The sequence below is a fragment of the Halichoerus grypus genome, chromosome X, assembly GCF_964656455.1.
Source record: "Halichoerus grypus chromosome X, mHalGry1.hap1.1, whole genome shotgun sequence".
NCBI lineage: Eukaryota > Metazoa > Chordata > Mammalia > Carnivora > Phocidae > Halichoerus > Halichoerus grypus.
In genome coordinates, this window is record NC_135727.1 from 14080477 (window position 1) to 14100422 (window position 19946).

Sequence of the window (19946 nt, forward strand, 5' to 3'; positions counted from 1 at the left end):
ACTGAAGTCCCCATTTTCTTGCTGGCTGTCGTCTGGGGGCCATTCTCAGATCCCAGAGACTGCCCAGAGTTCCTGGCCTTGGGGCCCCTCCTAAAGCTGCTCACATGGCAGCTTATGTTTTCAAGGTCAGCAGCTGAATCTCTCACTTCTAATGCTTTCACTTGATTAAGTCAGGCCCACCCAGATTAATCCTTTTTAATTAACAAAATCAGCTGATCTGGGCCCTGAATTACATCTTTAAAATGTTATTATTTTTTTTTAACTTTGCCATCTTCTGTTGGCTGGAAGCACATCACAGGTTTCACTCACATTTTAAGGGTGGGGATTAAACAAGAGTGTAACACATTGGTTGTCACCCTAGTGTCTGTCCACCACCATATGGAGTTGTCACCCAGCATTAGTAGTAAATGGGGAGAAGAAGGATTATTCTTAAAATGAAACACCAATGTGGCTAAGTCAAAGTTTGGTTGGAGAAACGGGCAAGTGGTACTTTTATGTCTCCTAGCTTCCCATGGTGTGTGTTTGCATTAGTCAGGATTCTCCAGAGAAACAGAAACAATAGGATTTATTTGTTAATTATAAGGAATTAGCTCTGACAATGATGGAGGCTGGCAAGTCCCAAGGTCCACAGGGTGAGTCAGGGAGCTGGACACCGAGGAGAGTTAATGGATTAGTTCCAGTCTGTGTCCTAAAGCCTGAGAACCAGGAAAACTGATGGTGTAGCACAAGTCCAAAGGCCAGCAGACTTGAGACCGAGGAAGAGCCAATGTTTCAGTTTGAGTTTGGAGTCAGGAATGAAGCTGATGATTCACTTCAAAGGTCATTAGGCAGAAGGAGTTCACCTTTACTATGGGAAGGTCCGCTTTTTTGTTCTGTTCAGGCCTTCAACTGATTGGGTGAGGCCCATCCACATTAGGGAGAGCAAACTTTACTCAGTCTACCAGTTCAAATGTTCCATCTCATTTCGAAAACATCTTCACAGAAATACAATAAAGTTTGACCAAATTATCTGGGCACCCTATGGCCCAATCAAGTTGACACATAAAATTAATTGCAGAATTAATTAATTAATTAATTAATTAATGTGGAACGTTTTGCCCTGGCCTTGTTGTGTGCAATCTTGAACTCTCCATAACTCTACAATAAGGAGAAAGCAGAGGGCTATCTTCAGAATGATCACTGGGAAATGGTTCCACTCCCCCAGCTGATATTTTTCAAGCTTGTGAAGAGTGGCATATTTCAATTTTTAATTTAATTAATTAATTAAATAATTAAAAAATTAATTGCAGTATTCGTCAATGATCAGTCGCATGCCCTTTTCCCTGACGAGTGGGACTGATCCAATTATCATGGCAATAGGACTCATCCAGTTCCATGTTTTTCCAGGAACCTGAGTCGAGGCTGAGGGCCTTTCCTCAGGTTGTTCCCAATAGCTATTGCTGGATCACATTACAAGTCTGGTTAATGTATTTTAGTCTGCATGCCTCCAGGGAGCTTTTGGGAGAAGAGAAGTGAGTGGCACTTGCTCAGGAGCAAAGAGGTAACAACGACGCCAGGAACACAGGCAGGAGGCCTTCCTTTCCTGGGGATTCCCAGCGAGGCATGCCTAATGCCTCTTCAACTTGCTTTTGCCACTTTCTCCAGTCATTGCAACCACCCTAAATGTGGATATCAGAAAGAAAACCATGTTCCTTTTTTGCTCACCAGAAATCTGGTAAGGGACTACCAAAGTGCCCTCTAGAACAGAGGGAAGTATAAAGAAATAGCCTACAGAGAAAGGTTGGCAACCCGAAGTAGCATGTGGGTCAGCCCATGATCATCCCCACTTCCTAAATCTGAGTGTGACGCACCCTGCTCTCAGCCCAAACATTTTGTCTAGGTTGCCATGGATTGACCGAGGAATCTCTTTGCCAACTAGGGACTGACTCAAGGGTGTTGTCTCACAGCCTCTGAGACTATCTCCCATGCATTAAGCTGATGTTTGCAAGTTGTCAGTTAAGCAAGTGTTATGCAAAGACCTTGGGAGACAAGAGAGGAAAGAACTGCTCTGTAGACAACTTTTAAACATTGCTGATCGTGATTCTTCTGCATCTCGTAGGAACTCTAAAGGTGCCTCTTCCACCAGCCAGTAGTTAGATGCCTCATTGGCTGGGAGAGTTTTTATGTGGAACGTTTTGCCCTGGCCTTGTTGTGTGCAATCTTGAACTCTCCTTAACTCTACAATAAGGAGAAAGCAGAGGGCTATCTTCAGAGTGATCACTGGGAAATGGTTCCACTCCCCCAGCTGGTATTTTTCAAGCTTGTGAAGAGTGGCATATTTCAATTTCTTGGTGGTACCAACAGGCACTTCTCAAGTGACCAGGGTTCCTGGCATGAGTCTAATTAATGCAAATATTAGAGGCATGTCGGAGGGGACAAAGTGGTAGACAGGCTATCAGAAAAGACAGGGAGCTCAGGTTTGGGAAGCTTGTGCTGCCTCCCATTATGGATACTTAGCTCCGGTGCAGTCTAAGAGGAATGAAACCACAGCTGCATTTCCCCCTTGCATTAATGTTCCTGTCACCACACAGGACCTGCATTTATCCCTCTCCATCCCTTTCTTGCTGCTTTGAAATGGGACTTTCAACTGAGCTTCCTATGGGACTATGAGAACCTCATCAATAGCTAGTGATTTCCATGGCAGCAGCAGGTTTATTACTTTTTAAATTTTTTGCATAGGTATTCTTTTTTATTGAAGTATAGTTAACACGCAATGCTTTATTGGTTTCGGGTGTACAACGTAGTGATTCAACAAGTGTATATGTTCTGCTGTGCTCCCCACAAGTGTAGCTGCCATCTGTCCCCATACAGCGCTATTACAATACCATTGACTATATTCCCGATGCCCTACCTTTCATCCCTATGACTTATTCATTCCGTAGCTGGAAGCCGGTACCTCCCACTCCCTTTCACCCATTTTGCCCATTCCTCTACCCCCTCCCTTTTGGCAATCATGACAGTTTGTTCTCTGTATTTATGGGTCTGTTGGCAGAAGGTTTTTAAATTAACATGGTGGCCAGCTCCTTTCATCTATGGAGGGGCAAGCCAGCACTCATGTCTCCCCTCCTTTCTGCCTCTTCTTTTCCTCATTCCTCCCTCCTGTGTTTCCTGTCCTAGGAGTAGAAGTGTCCTGGTACTGACCCTGCCCAGTGGTAACCATCACGAGCCAAATTGGCCTACAGAGTTTGACATTCTTGTAGAGGTTTTAGGACTTGTCCAGTACTCTAGAAACCATGATTCTGAGCATTCGCAAATATTGATGGCATTTGCGGGGGGTGGGGGACACTCTTTCTCCCTCTGTCCAAGCTGGGAACAAATTAAGAAGTCAAAAGAGAAAGGTGTATGAAGAACAAAATATCACCTTTATTCTAAATAAATCTGACACTGGGAGATGAGGTTTTTATCTGTGAAGAGGTGGACATTCTAATAATGAACACCATAATTAGATGAATCTCCTCAGCCGCAGGCAGCTCTGGATAACAGACTCCCATCTTACTCTTCAGTCCTTCACCTGGCATGGGCCTCCACCTGCAAAGCTTAAAGCATAGAGGAGCAGGGCAGAATGCATGCTTTCTGTGATGAGCTGGCTCCCAAGGAGAAAGGAAAAAGGAAAGGGCTAGGCTAGGGCTGTTAGTTTGTCATTTAAAACCTCACCAATACCCCACCCAGGAAAGAGTGAATGACGGGGCAGAGAGAAGCCAGCAGAGTTATGCTAGTGAGCTTCATATTGAAGAAAATACCAAGGAGACCGAAGAACCCCCCACCCCCATCCTGAACTTAAGCAGTGAATAGACCTTAGAGATCATCTGGTCCATTCCATTTGAGGAAATCTGGACTCACACAGATGGTGTGACTTATATAGCAAGGGGTAGGCTCCTAGGATGGGCTAGGAGTCCAGGCACCTGAGTTCTAAGGTTGTTTGCCCACCATTCCTCTCCTCCAGGAGCACTTGAAGTGTTAGACTTGTTTGGTGGAATCTTTGACATAATGACAGAAGGAAAATAGGTTTATAGAAGAGAAACAAGAATGGTGTAAAGGGTCAAGGGAATTGATTTCTCAAGAATGTTGTTTTGCAAACTGCCCGTCATCATCTCCATCACTGCCATTAATACTCTCCTGCAATGTTAATGTTTGCTGGGTACCTACTTGATCATATTCTATACAGATGGATTTAGTCCAATGAGATGCTGCAGGGGAGAACTAAGGGTGAGGTGGTGTCTCTCCAATGCCTAAAGAGCAGAATTAGCTAATCCACAGTAAATATTTTCCCTCTGGGAACTGTATAGTCCATGGAATTACCATTATCAAAAGGTATCTGTATTAAATAGTGTTGTTAGATGTTGCATACTGTTAGATATGTTCTTTTTTTAATTTATTTTTTTATTGAAGTACAATTCACATACAGTGATACATTAGTTTCAGGTATACAACATAGTGATTCAACAGTTCCATGATAAGGGTAGTGCTCGCTATGATAAGTGTAGTTACCCTTTGTCACCATACAATGTTATTAGAATATTATTCATTGTATTCCCTGTGCTGTACTTTTCATCTCCTTGATTTATTTTATAATGGGAAGTTCATACCTCTTAATCCCCTTCCCCTACTTTGCTCATCCCCCCACCCACCTCCCCTCTGGCAATTACCAGGTTTTGTGTGTTTGAGTCCGTTTTCTGTTTGTTTGTTCATTTGTTTTGTTTTTTAGCTTCTACACATAAGTGAAATCATATTGTATTTGTTTTTCTCTGACTGACTTATTTCACTTCACATAATACCTTCTAGGTCCATCCATGTTGTTGCAAATGGCGAGATCTTATTCTCTTTTATGGTTGAATAACATTACATTACATATATATATCATATATATATATACACACACACACATATATATATAATCACTTCTTCTTTATCTATTCTAGATAGAACTTCTGTTCATAAGAGTCTGTGTTCCTAGAATATGTGCCCAGAATCCTTTCCGCCTACACCACTAAGTACTATGATCACCTCTTACCTAGATTATAGTAGTGGCCTCCTAAGCAGTCTTTCTGCTTCCTCTCCCCTGAAATCCCTTCTGTACATAGCAGCAAGAGTGAGCTTTTGAACACCTAAGCCAGATCACATCACTCTTCTGGCTGAAACTATGCCATGGCTCCCTGCCACTCAGAATTAAAGCCAGTTATTACCGTGGCCTGCATGAGCAGGCTTCCCATTTCTTTTCTGACCTCCTAGGTCTCCTCCCCCCGTTCTCTCAATTCCAGCCACATTGGCCTCCGTTTTCTACAAGAACAGCAACTCATACTCCTCCCTCAGGGCCTTTACATTTTGGATCCCTCTACTGGGCATGCTCTCCTCCTAGATATCTCCGTAGCTCACTGTCTTCTGCACTTCATTTGGGCCTTTGCTCCAACATCAGCTTCTCGATGAGGCTGTCTGTGTTGTTTTGATGAGGCTAGGTTATACTCCAGTGACAGAAAGCCAACACGGCAGACTCTTACCTTGTAAAAGATCATTTCTCCTGTATCTGGGTCTGGCAACAATTCAGAGCAGCTCTCTTCCCATGAGTAACTCAGAGATCCTTGGGGGACTCATCTTTCTCATTTGTTTACTGTTTACCCCACCCAAATGTGTAAACTCCATGAGGGCAAGGGTTTTGGTCTACTTTTCTTTTTTTTATGCATCGACTAGTGAGTGCCTGGCATATATAGTAGGTTCCCAATAAGTATTTGTTGAAAGAATATTGAAAGGTAATATCATGGAGGGAATAGAAAATGAGAAGGCCAAAGGAAGCATTTTTATGCATATGTTTTCTTAGGCTGAAGTTAAAGATAAGTCAGTTCCATATGTAATATTTGATTACTGTTGTTAAGATAACTGTAGAAGGGCTTATGAGCTGTAAACCTGAGTTAGGTTTTCAGCATTAAACTTTGGATATCGTATTAGTTTTCTATTTCCGCCATGACAAATTATCACAGACTTAGCGGCTTAAGCAACGTAAGGTTTTTATCATGTAATTCTGTAGGTCAGAAGGCAGACACACATCTCACTGGGCCCAAACTAAGGTCTTGGCATGGCTGCCTTCCTTTCTGGAGGCTCTAGAGGAGGATCTGTCCCCTAACTCTTTTGGGTTGTTAACAGAGTTCAGTTCCTGGTAGCATGGAGATCCCTGTTTCCTTGGGATTGATCCCTGGGAACGAGGGCCGTTCCCAGCTTCTACAGGCTATGTGGATCCCTTAGCTCATGGCCTCCTTCCTCAGTATTAAAAGCCAGCAACAGTAGGTTGGGTCCTCTCGTACTTTTAATCTGTCCTGCCTCTTCTTTTTCATTTCACTGCCCCACTCTTCTGCCTCCCTCTTTTGCTTTTAAGAGCTCATTTGACTACACTGGAACCACCTGGATAATCTAGGCTTATCTCGATCTACAGGTCAGCTGCTTAGCAACCTTAAATACATCTGCTGCCTTAAGGTACATGGTCACAGATTCCAGGGATTAGGATGTGGACATCTTTGAGGGGCCATTATCTTGCCTACCAGGTATACAAATGATTATCAGATATGGTATTGTGAGTAAGACTGTAGGCTGTAGCAACATGAAGACCTGGGTTTGAATCCCACTCTGCATCTTGATAGCTGGGTTATTCTGGACCTGTTACGTAGCCTCTCTGACATGGAGTTTCCTCTGTGCCGAGTGGGGACAATAAGGATACTTGTCTCATGGGGTTGTTGTGGATGTTAGAAATGATATGTGAAAGCGCATAGTAGACACCAGGCACTCTATTTTACTCCTTTAAAAAATATAATGTGAGTACTCCTAATGTTTTAAACGTGAGCACCAGACCCAGCTTGGAGCCCACCTCCGATGACCTTACCTTGAAAAGGATGAAGCAGGCTGAGTGCTCTTTTGTTAAAACCTTACTTAACCAGCTGGGTTTGTAGGGAATGAGGAGGAAGTTTAATCTAAGTGTTTATGATTCATTTACACCTAAATCATTAAATGCTATTTTAAGGACATTTGATGGCTTGAAGCATTTAAAATAATTGTAATGCCTTTTTCTTAAACAGAAGTGCTGCCAAGAGTAAACAAACTCAAATACCATGTGCTTCGAAATTCAAACAAATTGAGAGTGGGTTCTAACCTGGCACAATATCTTCTCCCATCTGTAATTCCTACCAGGGACAGCCCTCCTGAGAAGAAACACCAGCTCTATTTACTGAATGGGGAGTCAGAAACTGTGGCAGACATGAGTGCAAAGAAAAGCGCTCATTGAATTGGATTGTTGCTTTTTTAGAATTTTTTTCTGTATCTCGGCTATTGTCATTGGGAACTTTGTTGTAATGCTTTCCATTAGCTAAAAATGTGCCTCTCATAACTATCTAAGGGGGAAGAATTCTTCTGCAGCATGTAGGTGAGAACTGCATTTCCTGGAGCTGTTGAGGCCTATTTGAGCTTGCATGCTGATGAATACGATGTTGCAGCTGAACTGAACTAACTGCCTTTTGATGAGCTTGAGTACAGTTTGTCACTAACTAAGGAGAGGAGGATGTAACCAGTGCATGTTTTAAATGAAACGAGACCTGCCAGGACACACGTCTTGATCAATTGGAGGAGGCTTCTCCTCCCTCTGTTCCTGGGCCTTCTTTCTCCTTTACTGTTTCTCGAATCCCTGGCACAGCCACATGACGTAGAATGCCAGGTAGCACACAGCCATGATGACAGAGGCGTTTTTTGTTGTTTCTGAAAAGTGGTTTTTATAGATCAGCCCAAATGTTGGTATTTGCTTTATGGTTCCTGCCAAAGGGTCAGTCATGACGGGGTGCTAATGGACTTGAGTGAACTTTCGTCCATGTCCCCTTGGTGGAAGGAGTGCCAAAAGGTGATAGAGACATATATGGCCACAGAACACCAGCAAGAAGGGGAAATAAGGGAACCCTCTTCGCTTGAAAATAAGGGTACTATTTCCTGACTAAGAAAGTACAATGAGTTTGCTACTTAGATACCATTTGGGGGGATATAGGGAGAGGCAGAGGTGAGTTTGATGGCATTCATCACTCTCCCAGTCATAATTTTTAGGCAGCATTGCAATATTGCTTTCCAGTTATGATCACCAGGACCAAGGAATTCCTGGCTGTCAACAGAGCCGGTAAAGTGGGGTTTCCTGAGCTCTAAAGACATCCCCGGAGACTTGGAGCAACCAGGAGATTTATATCAGAGATTAGCTTTCAAAACACGAAATAAGAACGTGAGGGAAATAATGACAATGAGTAGGACAGGACTCGTTAAGCGTGCCGTGTGAAAAAGTATGGTGTCGCTGAGCACATTTCCTAGGAGGACGTGGGTGTGGGGCTTGAGAGTGTGCTCTCTAGTATATTGGTGAGGAAACCCCAGTTGTCTGAGATTTAATGCTCTAAAAATGGAAAAGATTGATAGAAAATAGACTTTCTATAGCAATTTAGCCTGTGCTGTTGCCCAAGAAAGGTCTTAAGCTCAAAGGCTGAGGAGATTTCAGGCGGTTGCTATGAGGAGCCATGACATCATTTTGTGAGCCTAACCCGAGCGCCTGTACTAACATTTATTAAAAGCAAAGACATTAAAAGCAAAGCCTCAGACACACACACACACACACACACACACACACACACACAGACACACACACACACACACACACACAGACACACACACACACAGCCAGGCTGGCTGGAACAAACATGCATCGGGCAGTGAGTTATATGGGAACCATCCCCTTAGCTTATTGTGTCTGAAGGGAAAGGCCACTTACTGAATGAAGCCCTTGCCTCGCTGTTTATGCATGGAGGGAGAGGCAGAATTCGATGCAAAAGTGCCTGGAGTCCATGGTGCAGCAATCTTTATGGGCTGCCTAGAGTTTCAGTCTTTTTTTTTTTTTTTAAAGATTTTATTTATTTGAGGGAGAGGGAGAGAGAATCTGAAGCAGACGCCATGCTGAGCGCAGAGACTGATGCGGGGCTCGGTCCTACGACTGGGAGATCATGACCTGAGCTGATACCAGGAGTCGGACGCTCAACCCGACTGAACCACCCAGGTGCCCCTAGAGTTTCAGTCTTTAAGACACTGTGGCCAGAAGCACTCTGCATTAAAAACAAAATGAGTGAGACCAAATAAAATGTTTTAAGGAAGCCAGTCTCAAACATTTAGAAGAAATGCCAGTGTCATTCCGGAAGAAATACCATTTGCCAATTTACTGCTCTGTGAGCGGTACAGCCATCTTTTTTTTCTCCTGCAGGCCAATTCCCCTGCTTTGGTTAGAAAACTAAAATGAAGGTTGTGTGAAGCCTTGTGGAGACTAGCAAGAATGTAGGTGGTTGACGTGTTTTGCTTGGGAAAGGCACTTCCGTGTTAACTTGGATTCAGCCTCAGTCAATACTCAGGGAGTACTCTGTGCGTATGGAGTACCTATCAAGGGGCTAGGCATTGTGCTGGATGCTTCCACCCACATCATCTCTTTTAATTCTTAAAACAGCCCTGTTGAACACTGTGATTCAATTTGGTCGTCTGTAAAAGATGAAAACGGACGTGCTCAAGGTCATGGCCGACGTGGCAGGGGTCTCCCAAGTCTAGAGCTCTTTCCTCCGTCCCATGGCAGGGTTGCCACGAATATACATTGACGTGCTGCCCAAATAGTTGTTTGGCCTTGGGAGAGAGGGGAATGAACCCAGACGGAGTCCCCACTGTGCACCAGCCACTGTTCTCGGCGTGTCTCGACTTCAAGGTGCGCAGCGGTCACCTCAGAATGTTCTGAAAAGACAGATTCTGATTCTGTTGGTTTGAACTTGGTGAGGCTAAGAGCCTGCATTTCTAACAAGTTCCTATGTGATATCTGTGCGGCTGGTTCGGGGCCCTCCTTTACGAACAGCTGTCATCCCATATTATGGGTGAAGAAACTAAGCCCAAGGCCACACTGTGGAGACCACTTATGGTCTCAGAGCTGGGATTTGAAACCAGGACAGATTGATTAAGGCCTTTGCCAATACACCCTGCTGAATTCCCTAAGGTTTTTGAAACTTTCTCCTTGTCGGATCCATTTGTATTCCTTACTTAATTAAGGGGCCTAGCACTTGGAAGTCCTCGTTTCTTTAGAGCCCTTCCTTCTTTGCTCAGAAAAACATCTTTGCAGTTAATCGTGCTTACACTTGTGGCTTTAATTTTTCTCTTGTTGCCTCAATTAGCCACATTGGTTTGCCATCCTAGCTGCACCTTAGAAACACCTGAGAAGCTTTTTAAGGCCTATCAAGACCCATACCCCACTATGGGACCAATTGAATGAGAATCTCTAGAGGTGAGCATTTTATAAAAGCTCCCCAGATGATTCTGATTCAGCTAGGGTAGAGAACCCCTGAATTACGGGGTTCAAGGAAGCAATTTCTGGGAAATGGAGCCCAAATCCCTTATTGTGTGTTGTCATGAAAGAAGGGCCAGCATATTTAGCCAATCACCAACAAAGTTCCCAGTGAATTCTTGGCACCATTTTGTTTTGTGACTGTGAGCTTAGATTGTACTGTGGTCGAGACTGTAGCATAAGTAAAGTGTGAAATAGCTGTGTGGACGCTGAGGATGAGGAGCTGACGAGGAAGGACCAGGGTAGCGAGATGAAGTATCATGGGCTGGCTTCAGGCCAAAGACTCATGTTCTCACCAGCCCAAGACATTGACCTTGACGGGTGTTAATAGAATAAAGCTTGGTTTGACTCAATTCAACCAAACTGACTGGTGAGAGAGTCATTTTGAAAAAAAGTCATGAGAACAGAGGGCAGGGGTGGATTAATGCTATGGTAGAGCTATGGACAAACCACCGTAGGTGCTCAAGCTGGAATGGGGCTGCTATGTGGAGATCTGGGCTGCTGTACAATTTTGTATGTGGCAACGCTGGGCTGAGATGTGGAAAGAAATGGAAATAGTAAGATGACTGGGGGCCAGAGCCTGCCCTCCAAGGAGGAAAGAGGACTTTTCACTGGGATAGTGCAGAAAGGCTTAAAATAGTCCTTCTCAACCCTAGCTGTGCACTTGGATCAGCTGAGGAGCTTGGAAACCTACCAGTGCTCTGGCCCCAGCCCAGAGATTCTGGTTTAATTGATCTGGTGTGGCACCATGGGCATCTTATTTTTTCAGAGTTTCCCCAGTCACACTAATGCACCAGCACAGCTGAGAACCACTGGTTTAGGCTGCGCTTGCACTGGGCCGAGGAGAATGCGGCTGGCTGCGAGAGGCAAAACGAACAGCTGGGGCCGTCGTTCTCCACCTGTGATCCTTGCCCAGCAGCTGCAGCACTTAGGAACTTGTTAGAGATGCCAATACTCACGCTCCAGCCCCGACCACCTCCATCAGAAACTCTGAGGGAGGGGGCCCAGGCATCTGTGTCTCCACAAGCCTTCTAGGGGAGTGTGATAGACGCTTCAGTTTGGCTGGGACTTGAGCAGGGTGCATGGCAGGGGAATGCAATGACATAAAGCTGGAAAACGTGCAAGTAACAGGCTGGTGACAACTCCTCTGATTGTACCATTGAGATGGAGCAAGACCCAGTATTCTTAGGTGGAATGTATTTCTCTGTGGCCTTGCTCTTTCTCTCTCACATGCTCGAAATTGCAGCGGGGATGAAATATAGGTCATTCATGCAGGGGCACAGGACTTCCGAAATCACACTCTGCTCTGCCGGCGGAAGCTGCCACTTTTCTTGTTAACGGTCTCGTTTCTGTCTTCAGTAGGAGGAAGCATCCTCCCTGGTGACTTGGGCCTTTAGAAGATGGGAAGGCCAGGCTTCAAGAAAGCTCCCTGGATAAGGTCAGAGAGGGTTTCCCAGCCTCCTCTTCTTACCTCTCATCCCCACCTGAGCCAGGTCTTTGGTTGGCTGGGCCCCACCTATTATTCACAGCTCGCCATTGGTGCTGCCCAGTGTCCCCATTCACGGGACAAAGCTTTCCCTAGGTTGAGTAATGACCCCGCTGATGTGTAACGGTAGTGCTTTACATCTCGCCAAAGGCTTTCTGTTGCCTAGGTGATTGGCATGCTCCCCGGTGCATTTTCCTCTCTTTCTGGTCCAGACTGTGTGGGGTAGTATTCATTCCCCAAATGGAATAGCTGAGTCCTTGCAGGATGCTGAGCATCTCCAAGGGTCACAGAGGGACTTCCAGGATTGGTGCTTATTCTTTTTTTTTTTTTGAAGATTTTATTTATTTATTTGACAGAGAGAGACACAGTGAGAGAGGGAACACAAGCAGGGGGAGTGGGAGAGGGAGAAGCAGGCTTCCCGCTGAGCAGGGAGCCCGATGTGGGGCTCGATCCCAGGACCCTGGGATCATGACCTGAGCCGAAGGCAGACGCTTAACGACTGAGCCACCCAGGCACCCCGGTGCTTATTCTTTACAAAGAGGTTTCTAAACCAGAGGGGCTTTACCCATCATCAAGTCCAGCGATTCTCAGCTAAGGTGATTTTGTCTTCATCCTGCGAGCGAGGGATATTTGGCAATATGAGACAGTTTTGGTTGTCACAACTTGGCCGGGGTGGGGGGATGCTCCTGGCACCTAGTGTGGTAGAGGCCAGGGATGCTGCTAAACATCCTTTGGTGCACAGAACAGCCTCTCAAAACAAAGAATTATCTAGCCCCAAATGTCAAAAGTGCCAATGTTGAGAAACCTTGGCCTAGTACCCATCACTTATTTTTGAAATGGGAAGATTGAGGCTCAGAGGTCACCCAGAAGGTCAGTGGTGAGTCAGAGTGGGGGATCCTGGTTTCCTAACTACCAGAGTGTAGTGCTCAACAGTGTCATCTCCGTCCCAGATAGCATTTCTTCCATGGCTGCTACCACTGTGTGCCTGCCAACGGCCAGGCAATGTGCTGAACCCCTTCCATTTATGAACCCTTCTTCTTAGCACACGCTTTCAGGGTAGGCATGATTATCCTTAGAGGGGAGTGATCTTATGCATGCAAAGCTACCATGTGCAAAACATTGTGGGCCATTAGGGAAAGCAAAGATGATACCAAAAGACATGGTTCTTGCCCTCTGGGAGCTTACATTCAAATTGTGGAGGAAAGACATATGAAAGATATATGAAAATAATTACATGGTATAATTGATGAAAATAATTAAATAATTAAATAAAATAAAATTAAAATAAATAAAATAATGAAAATAATCATCAACCTAACTTTTCAGTAAAAGCTTATAATGATAACCAAAAAGCTATAGAGTGATAAATGAGACAAATAATGTTCCTGCTTGAGAGAGTTTGTATTCTTGTGGGGAGAATGAGACGAGACACATGCATATGTGCATGCATACATGCATTTAAAAATTATAGTTGTGGGCGCCTGGGTGGCTCAGTTGGTTAGGCGACTGCCTTTGGCTCAGGTCATGATCCTGGAGTCCTGGGATCGAGTCCCACATCGGGCTCCCTGCTCAGCAGGGAGTCTGCTTCTCCCTCTGACCCTCCTCCCTCTCATGCTCTCTGTCTCTCATTCTCTCTCTTGCAAATAAATAAAATCTTTAAAAAAAATAATAAAAAAAAATAAAAATTATAGTTGTGATGGGGCGCCTGGGTGGCTCAGATGGTTAAGCGTCTGCCTTCAGCTCAGGTCATGATCCCAGGGTCCTGGGATCGAGCCCCACATCGGGCTCCTGGCTCAGCGAGGAGCCTGCTTCTCCCTCTGCCTCTGCCTCTCTCCCTGCTCATGCTTTTTTTTTCTCTCTCTCTCTGTATCTCTGTGTCTCAAATGAATAAATAAAATCTTTAAAAAAATAACAAATAAATAAAAATTATAGTTGTGACAAGTACAGACCTACCTAAGGTAGCTGAGAAGACATGTCTGAGGAGGTGACATTTAAGTAGAACCTGGAAGAACATAAAGGGGGAGTCATAGTGAACAGCAAGTATAAGGCCTTCAGGCAGGAAAATGCCTACCATGATAGAGAGTCTGCATTTCATTCTACCATGGGAAGAACAAAAGAGCCGGAACAAACAAAATTTGGAGGAAGTCCTAATCGTGGTTGAGGGCGCTGAATGGAGATGGGGGAGGTTGTAAAGAAGAAGGTAACTGAAATTTCTAGAAGTGTTTTAAAGTTGTTTTTATGTTGATCATTAGTATTCGATTCTGTTAAGTGAATTACTTAAGTTACTCGTTTACATTTAAACCTGCCATCTTGATCGTATCCACTATGGCAGTAAAGCTTAAATATCATATACAGATAAGTAACAGTCAGTTAGCCAGAAGGCAAAATGGAGGTCTTGAGGTAACTCACCCTGTGGTTGAATGTACTTTTCAGCATGACAGGTGCCCAGTGACATGGAAGGGTAATTTGCTCCAATTACTCGATTTTCTTCTCACTTTTTTCTCATTATGTGAGGACATTTGATAATGTGTGTATTTTGCCACATTTTCTGATTCATAGGTGTTTTTATGTGTTTGCTTCTTGGAGTCACTAATACATGTCGAATAACTTTGGTAGTTCCAATCATTTCATTTCCATTGTCCTGGTGATCTCAGATTCGCTTTGATTTAAAATCATGTATCATTAATTAAGTATGTTGAGTCATCTCTGTGAAGAGTTCATTTGAAAGCAAAAAACAGCATCATCAAATAATTGAGGGCTTGTTAACTGCTTCCAGCTTGAAGCCAGCAAACCTTGCGAATCACAGTGACGTGGTGAGGGGGCAGGTGCCTACGTGGCATTGTCTAAATAGTTTCCTAGGCTGTCTCTGGTTGCTTTTCCATCTTTGGATGAAGAAAGAAAACTTTGTTGGGGGCAGGGGTAATCTTTTAAGCTAAGTCGTACTGAAGAGCCCAATCCCTTTTTAATATACAGTGTACAAAGCAGTCTTACTTTAGATTTGCTGGTAAACACACTAAAATCCTGGCTTCCAGGCTGGGCTTTTCCAATAACTCTGTGACTTGTCAAGGTACGTCCCCTTCCTGAGCTTTATTTTCCTTATGTTTTAAGACAAAGGGGTTGCACTTAATAATCTCTAAAGAAATTTTGTTTGGAATGACATGGAGGACGACGTTGTAGTGTTTGTGATACTACTAAATATTTGCGTAGCTGTTTGATGTAGCCACTGTTATATTTATTGGTAAAAGTTATAGAGTAAAACAACTGGATTTTTTTAAAAAAAATAGGGATAAATGTTAACTTCATTAATTAAAAACACATTTAAAAGGTACATTACATTGGGATGATTTTTTATCGGTGATTAAGTTTTGCTATAGATTGTTGCTTTCTCCATGTCTAGTTGGAAAAGGGAATACTGTATCTCTGTGAACATGAGTAGCTTAGGTGAGGTCATCAGGCTTTGACTTAAACCCCCTTCCCTTGCCATAACTGCCCCCGCTACCCCTGTCCTTGATTTTGGCGATTACCGAGAGATCCAGAGGAGAGTGGGGATGGTTTAGTGCCAATCCAGTGCTGCCATTGGGAAACCAATTCCTGATGCACGCTTGCCCACCTAAACGGTTAGTCAATAGAACACCTTTTATAACAGGCCCTAGTTCTTTCATAAATTGTGCTAATAACAATCACCCTCCCCCCTAAAGTCACTTATTCTTGTCACCTCCATGTCTGAGTATGCCACCTGCCAGTGTCTGCGTGTCTGGATGTGTGGATTTGCATGTGTGCACTTGTCTTCTCCCAACTCTTGATCACTCCTGTGGGACTTTGCAATCCCAAGGAGGCGGGCTGGGTGATCAAGGCCAAGGGCACTGACTATGTGGGTGCAATTTCCCAGCAGAGCCCTACCCCTCGGTAGCCGTTGTCGTGGGGCTCAGCAACCTTCCTCAGAGCATGGGGCCTCACGGTCCAGAAATCAACCATGAGCCACTCTTACCGTCTTATTTGTCTGGAAGAGTCAAGTTGGGCCTCTAAAACTGGAGGAGGCTTCGTTGTAAATCCACTGTCTTCCCAATCACTGGAGTCGTTTGTCTCCCTCCGAGATTGTATAAATCTATTGTTGGGGAGGGCAGCAGGAGTCTTTGCATAAATGTGGACAAATGGCTCAAATGAACAGAAGGAGGAGTAGTTTTCAGAGGATAGAGGTCATGTGCAAGAAGGGAATGCACTAGAAGGAGAAAAATGGCAGAAACATTGGACTAAGCCGGGGAAAGAAGAATCACATTCTTTTTTCCTGTTTTGATGAGCTGGCTACTTTACCAGCCTCCTCTCCCTTTTGTAGAGCTAATACTCCTTGAAAGATTTGCATCCTCATCCCTCTTTTAGAGTAGAATTAAGGTGCCCACCTGCTCTAGTGCTGGGGTCCTGTGGGAAGTCCCCTGCCATTCCGGTTGCTGCCATTGCACATAGCGCCCCTGTCTTAGCTGAGGGAGCCCTGGGAATAAATGGATTTGATATAATAGTTTTAATTTTTCACGTAGAATATCCTCAAGTTCAGAAATTTTATAGACCCAAGTGAGGTGTTGCCTATACAATGTCACTTCTGGTTGAAAAGTCCACAGTGTTTCTAGCTCTTGTGTCAGTATGACACCAAGCTATTGATAGGTTGGCTTTTTTTCTGTTTTGCCTGAACTGACTGATGTTCGGGGCATTGAGTAGAGACAGCCTGAGACCCAAAGCTGAGCCGTTAACTCCCAGATGTTCACAATTTCCAAGGAAATGTTCTATGCCTGTGGTTATTACTCACATGGCTCCTTAAATGCTCTCATCTTGGCACCTTTTGCACTTGCTGAATTCAATTTGAAGAAAGAACAGGAGAGAGAATTTTGTGGAAAGCAATTATCCTGCACTTTTGTGACCTTCGTGCTTTCCCCATCATGATGAATTTGGGGGCTGGTTCTTGTATTGGTCAGCATGTCGCACTTATTAGAATTTTGTTGTATGTTACAGATAACCAGTTGTATCTAATTAAACAGTAATGATGGCAGCGCAAGGCATTTTCTGGGAATTAATGACCAGCTGGGAAAAGCTGATGGCTAGAGAGTCAGCAAAAGGCTATTAGCTACAGTCCGCCATTAATCTCCAGAAATGCCCATTTGTGACGTCATTGTTGGTATTGAAAAATGAGAGTGGAAGACAATTTCCTGATGTTTATCAAGTGCTTCTGAATGACAGCTTCCCTATGTATTATCAAAAAGTTGTTCTTTTCTTCTTAATCCTCCAATTGTCCTTTCATCTTAAAATATGTTTCTTATACACAGTGTGTGAAAATGGAATTTCTTACCTTCTAGGTAATCATGGGAGTTTCTTTTTTAAAAGAGTTCCAAGTTTAGGAGGTTTTCTTTAAATATTTTGGGTGGTAAAACCAGAATTGGTCTTCAGCTGTGATGCTGGAATTTGATAAGTGTCTGTATTATCCTAACTCTCTGCTCATAGCAGGAAATGGTTGCAAATGTTTTGAATAGCAGCTGTTGCTAGCAAAGATGTGCATTTCACAACGAGATTCTATGGAGTTATAGTCATATTCCTAGTAGATGAAGGGGACTCTCTGCCAGGAAAAACTGTGATGGGGTGCCTATATAATATTTTTGATTACTGCTGCTGAATGCTAGAGGAAAATAGAGAGCTGACTAAAATATTCATCACCTTCTTGCATAATTTAATGACTTATAAAGGAAGACAACAATTCCACATACAAGCCATCCATCAAGAACTTGTTCTAAACTCATAATGCTAATTTAAAAGTTTTGTTGGTTTTTATACCTTTTTTTTTTTTTTTTTTAACCACAACATGAAAGATAGTTCTTAAAGGTCATTAAAATCCCAGCCAATGAGCTGGGAATGTTTTGCCAAACACAGAAGCTTCAGGTCCCACCAAATTTCAACCATAAGCTGTTTATATTTTACAAACACCACAGTGTTATTCTCCTGATAAGAAGGTTGCTGGTGGTACGGGTCCTTCTAAATGCATGCTAAGTGTATGCATTTGGGGGAGTAGCATGAGTCAGCATGCCATTAATCACAGCTTTAGAGGCACTGACTCACTCCTGGCAAAATGCAATGGCCTCATTGGGAAGGGTGTGAAAGAGAAAAAAAAAAATCAATTCTGGGGTCAGTTCCCTGTTTTTTCTGCAAATGCAGATCAAATTTGCACCTCTCCCCCCCCCCCCCCCCGCTTGGTGGGTGGTTTTCAGGCTGAAGAATGTTGCGGTGGGGACCCTTTAAAATCAGACCACGTGTTTTTGCAGGGAGAAAGCGCTAGACATTCAGAGTCTTGCTTAGGAAATGCAGAAAGGGTCTGGAAAGAAAAGGTGAGCTAGCTGAGAGGGGCTTGGGATCTATCTCAGGGCAATTTTGGTGAACCAGGTCCCGCTCTCCCACTGTTCAACCAGGTAGGTCTTTGATCCAGATCCAGGGTTGATTGTGAGGCTCGCAAGTAGAATTTCTTGTCCTCATTAAGGGGTCCTGAATATCTGAAGACTATCTGCAACAGCCCCAGTTCTCTTTGAAAATCAAAGATTAAAGAGCAACGCCCTTGAATCTTTGGTCTGACTGGGTATATGTTGCGCTAAAGTCAGGTTCTTCTGGGGGAGCAGACCATGGAAAGAAACATCAACGAATATACTGATAATTGGTGGACCTCGGCCAGTTCAACCTGCAAATATTTCTATCATATCTTAAATTGAAACGTGTGAGCGCTACTTGGTGTTTATTTAGATACAATATGGTTATTGGTATTAAAGTGTTTTATTGTGCTTCGCGCCCTTAAATTATCGTTATACTAGCAACAGACGTCTATGTAGTCGAGTAAGCTATTCCCAGGACTTCATTATTTTAAAGTCAGCCCCTCAAAATAACATCAGCAAGCTAGTAAATGTTTTTCTTTGAAACTTTTCTTAGGAATGTTGTTTCTTTAGTCTTCCCGGGGAGTAGATGTGATTAGAGACGCTCGCTGCCTTCATGAAGCTCTAACTTGAGTTCATTTTGTTATGTGGTGACCACAGTTCTGGATGACGCCCCCCCTGGCACACAGGAATACATTATGTTACGGCAAGATTCCATCCAATCTGCGGAATTAAAGAAAAAAGAGTCCCCCTTTCGTGCTAAGTGTCACGAAATCTTCTGCTGCCCGCTGAAGCAAGTACACCACAAAGAAAACACAGAGCCCGAAGGTTTGTGCACAACGGACGCGTGTTTTTGCTTGTGTTCTCTCATTCTTCTTTCTTTCTCTTTCTTTTTGACTGTGCGTTGCCCTCTGGTGTGCTGTGTGTCGTTCGGCCCCTGACAGCATTAGGAGGCCCCTGGCTCGCCGGTGAATGTGTTATGCAGCCTCAGATGGAACACTGTATAATACAGTCATCTCGGGCCCAGCGCGGAGCAGCCTCCTGCTTCTCACAGCGGAACCGGTTTCAGCTGCTGTCCTTACGTTGCCCCATTTTGGCTGCCAAAGTTGCTTGCTCCTGTAGCCGACATCTGGCCAAGTCTGTTCCCATCACCTTGCATTCCTGACACAGCAGTCGGCTGAGGAATGACACTTCTAAAGTGACATAATGAGAAGATGATTCCAAATTCTCTGACTCTCCTCCACTCCATAAAGCTTCTGCATTGTGCTTGAAGAATGCTCATGATCTCCTTAGTCCGCTGAAGCAGGCCCTGACGTCCCATGTAATGCACGCCCCGTTGCACTTTGCCATAGTGAAATGCATGCCTCAAGGAAACTCTGAGTAGTTTGTCTTTCTTTGCAGCTCGAGTACAGGTTTGGAAAATTCTACTTGCCGGTACTTTAAACTGAGGTCAATAGCGTGTTCATCACCATCCGTGCTACCAATCTCTCTCTAAAATCTCCGCTACAAATCTCTCTCTAAAGTACCGCGTCTGTCTAGAGAGAGTTTTCAGACATTTCCCCCACTTTTTTGCATGTATCAAACAGGGGCATTTTTCACATCACAAAATGTGGTCAGCTCTTTGCCATTTGTGTACATTTCAACTTGCAAAGTGACA

At 44.0% G+C, this 19946-nt stretch overlaps 1 protein-coding gene across 2 annotated transcripts in view; it reads left to right on the forward strand.

The window, feature by feature from the left end:
* The window catches only part of FGF13 (fibroblast growth factor 13), a 476517-nt gene that overhangs the window by 270030 nt on the left and 186541 nt on the right, over positions 1-19946 (forward strand). Inside the window, exon 3 of one of the 2 annotated variants that reach the window (XM_078065334.1) lies at positions 18950-19117. The exons of the other annotated variant lie outside the window; for it this stretch is intronic. Within the exon in view, the coding sequence (XP_077921460.1) occupies positions 18950-19117 (168 nt within the window). The remainder of the gene's footprint in view (positions 1-18949; positions 19118-19946) is intronic. 2 annotated transcript variants of the gene reach the window in all.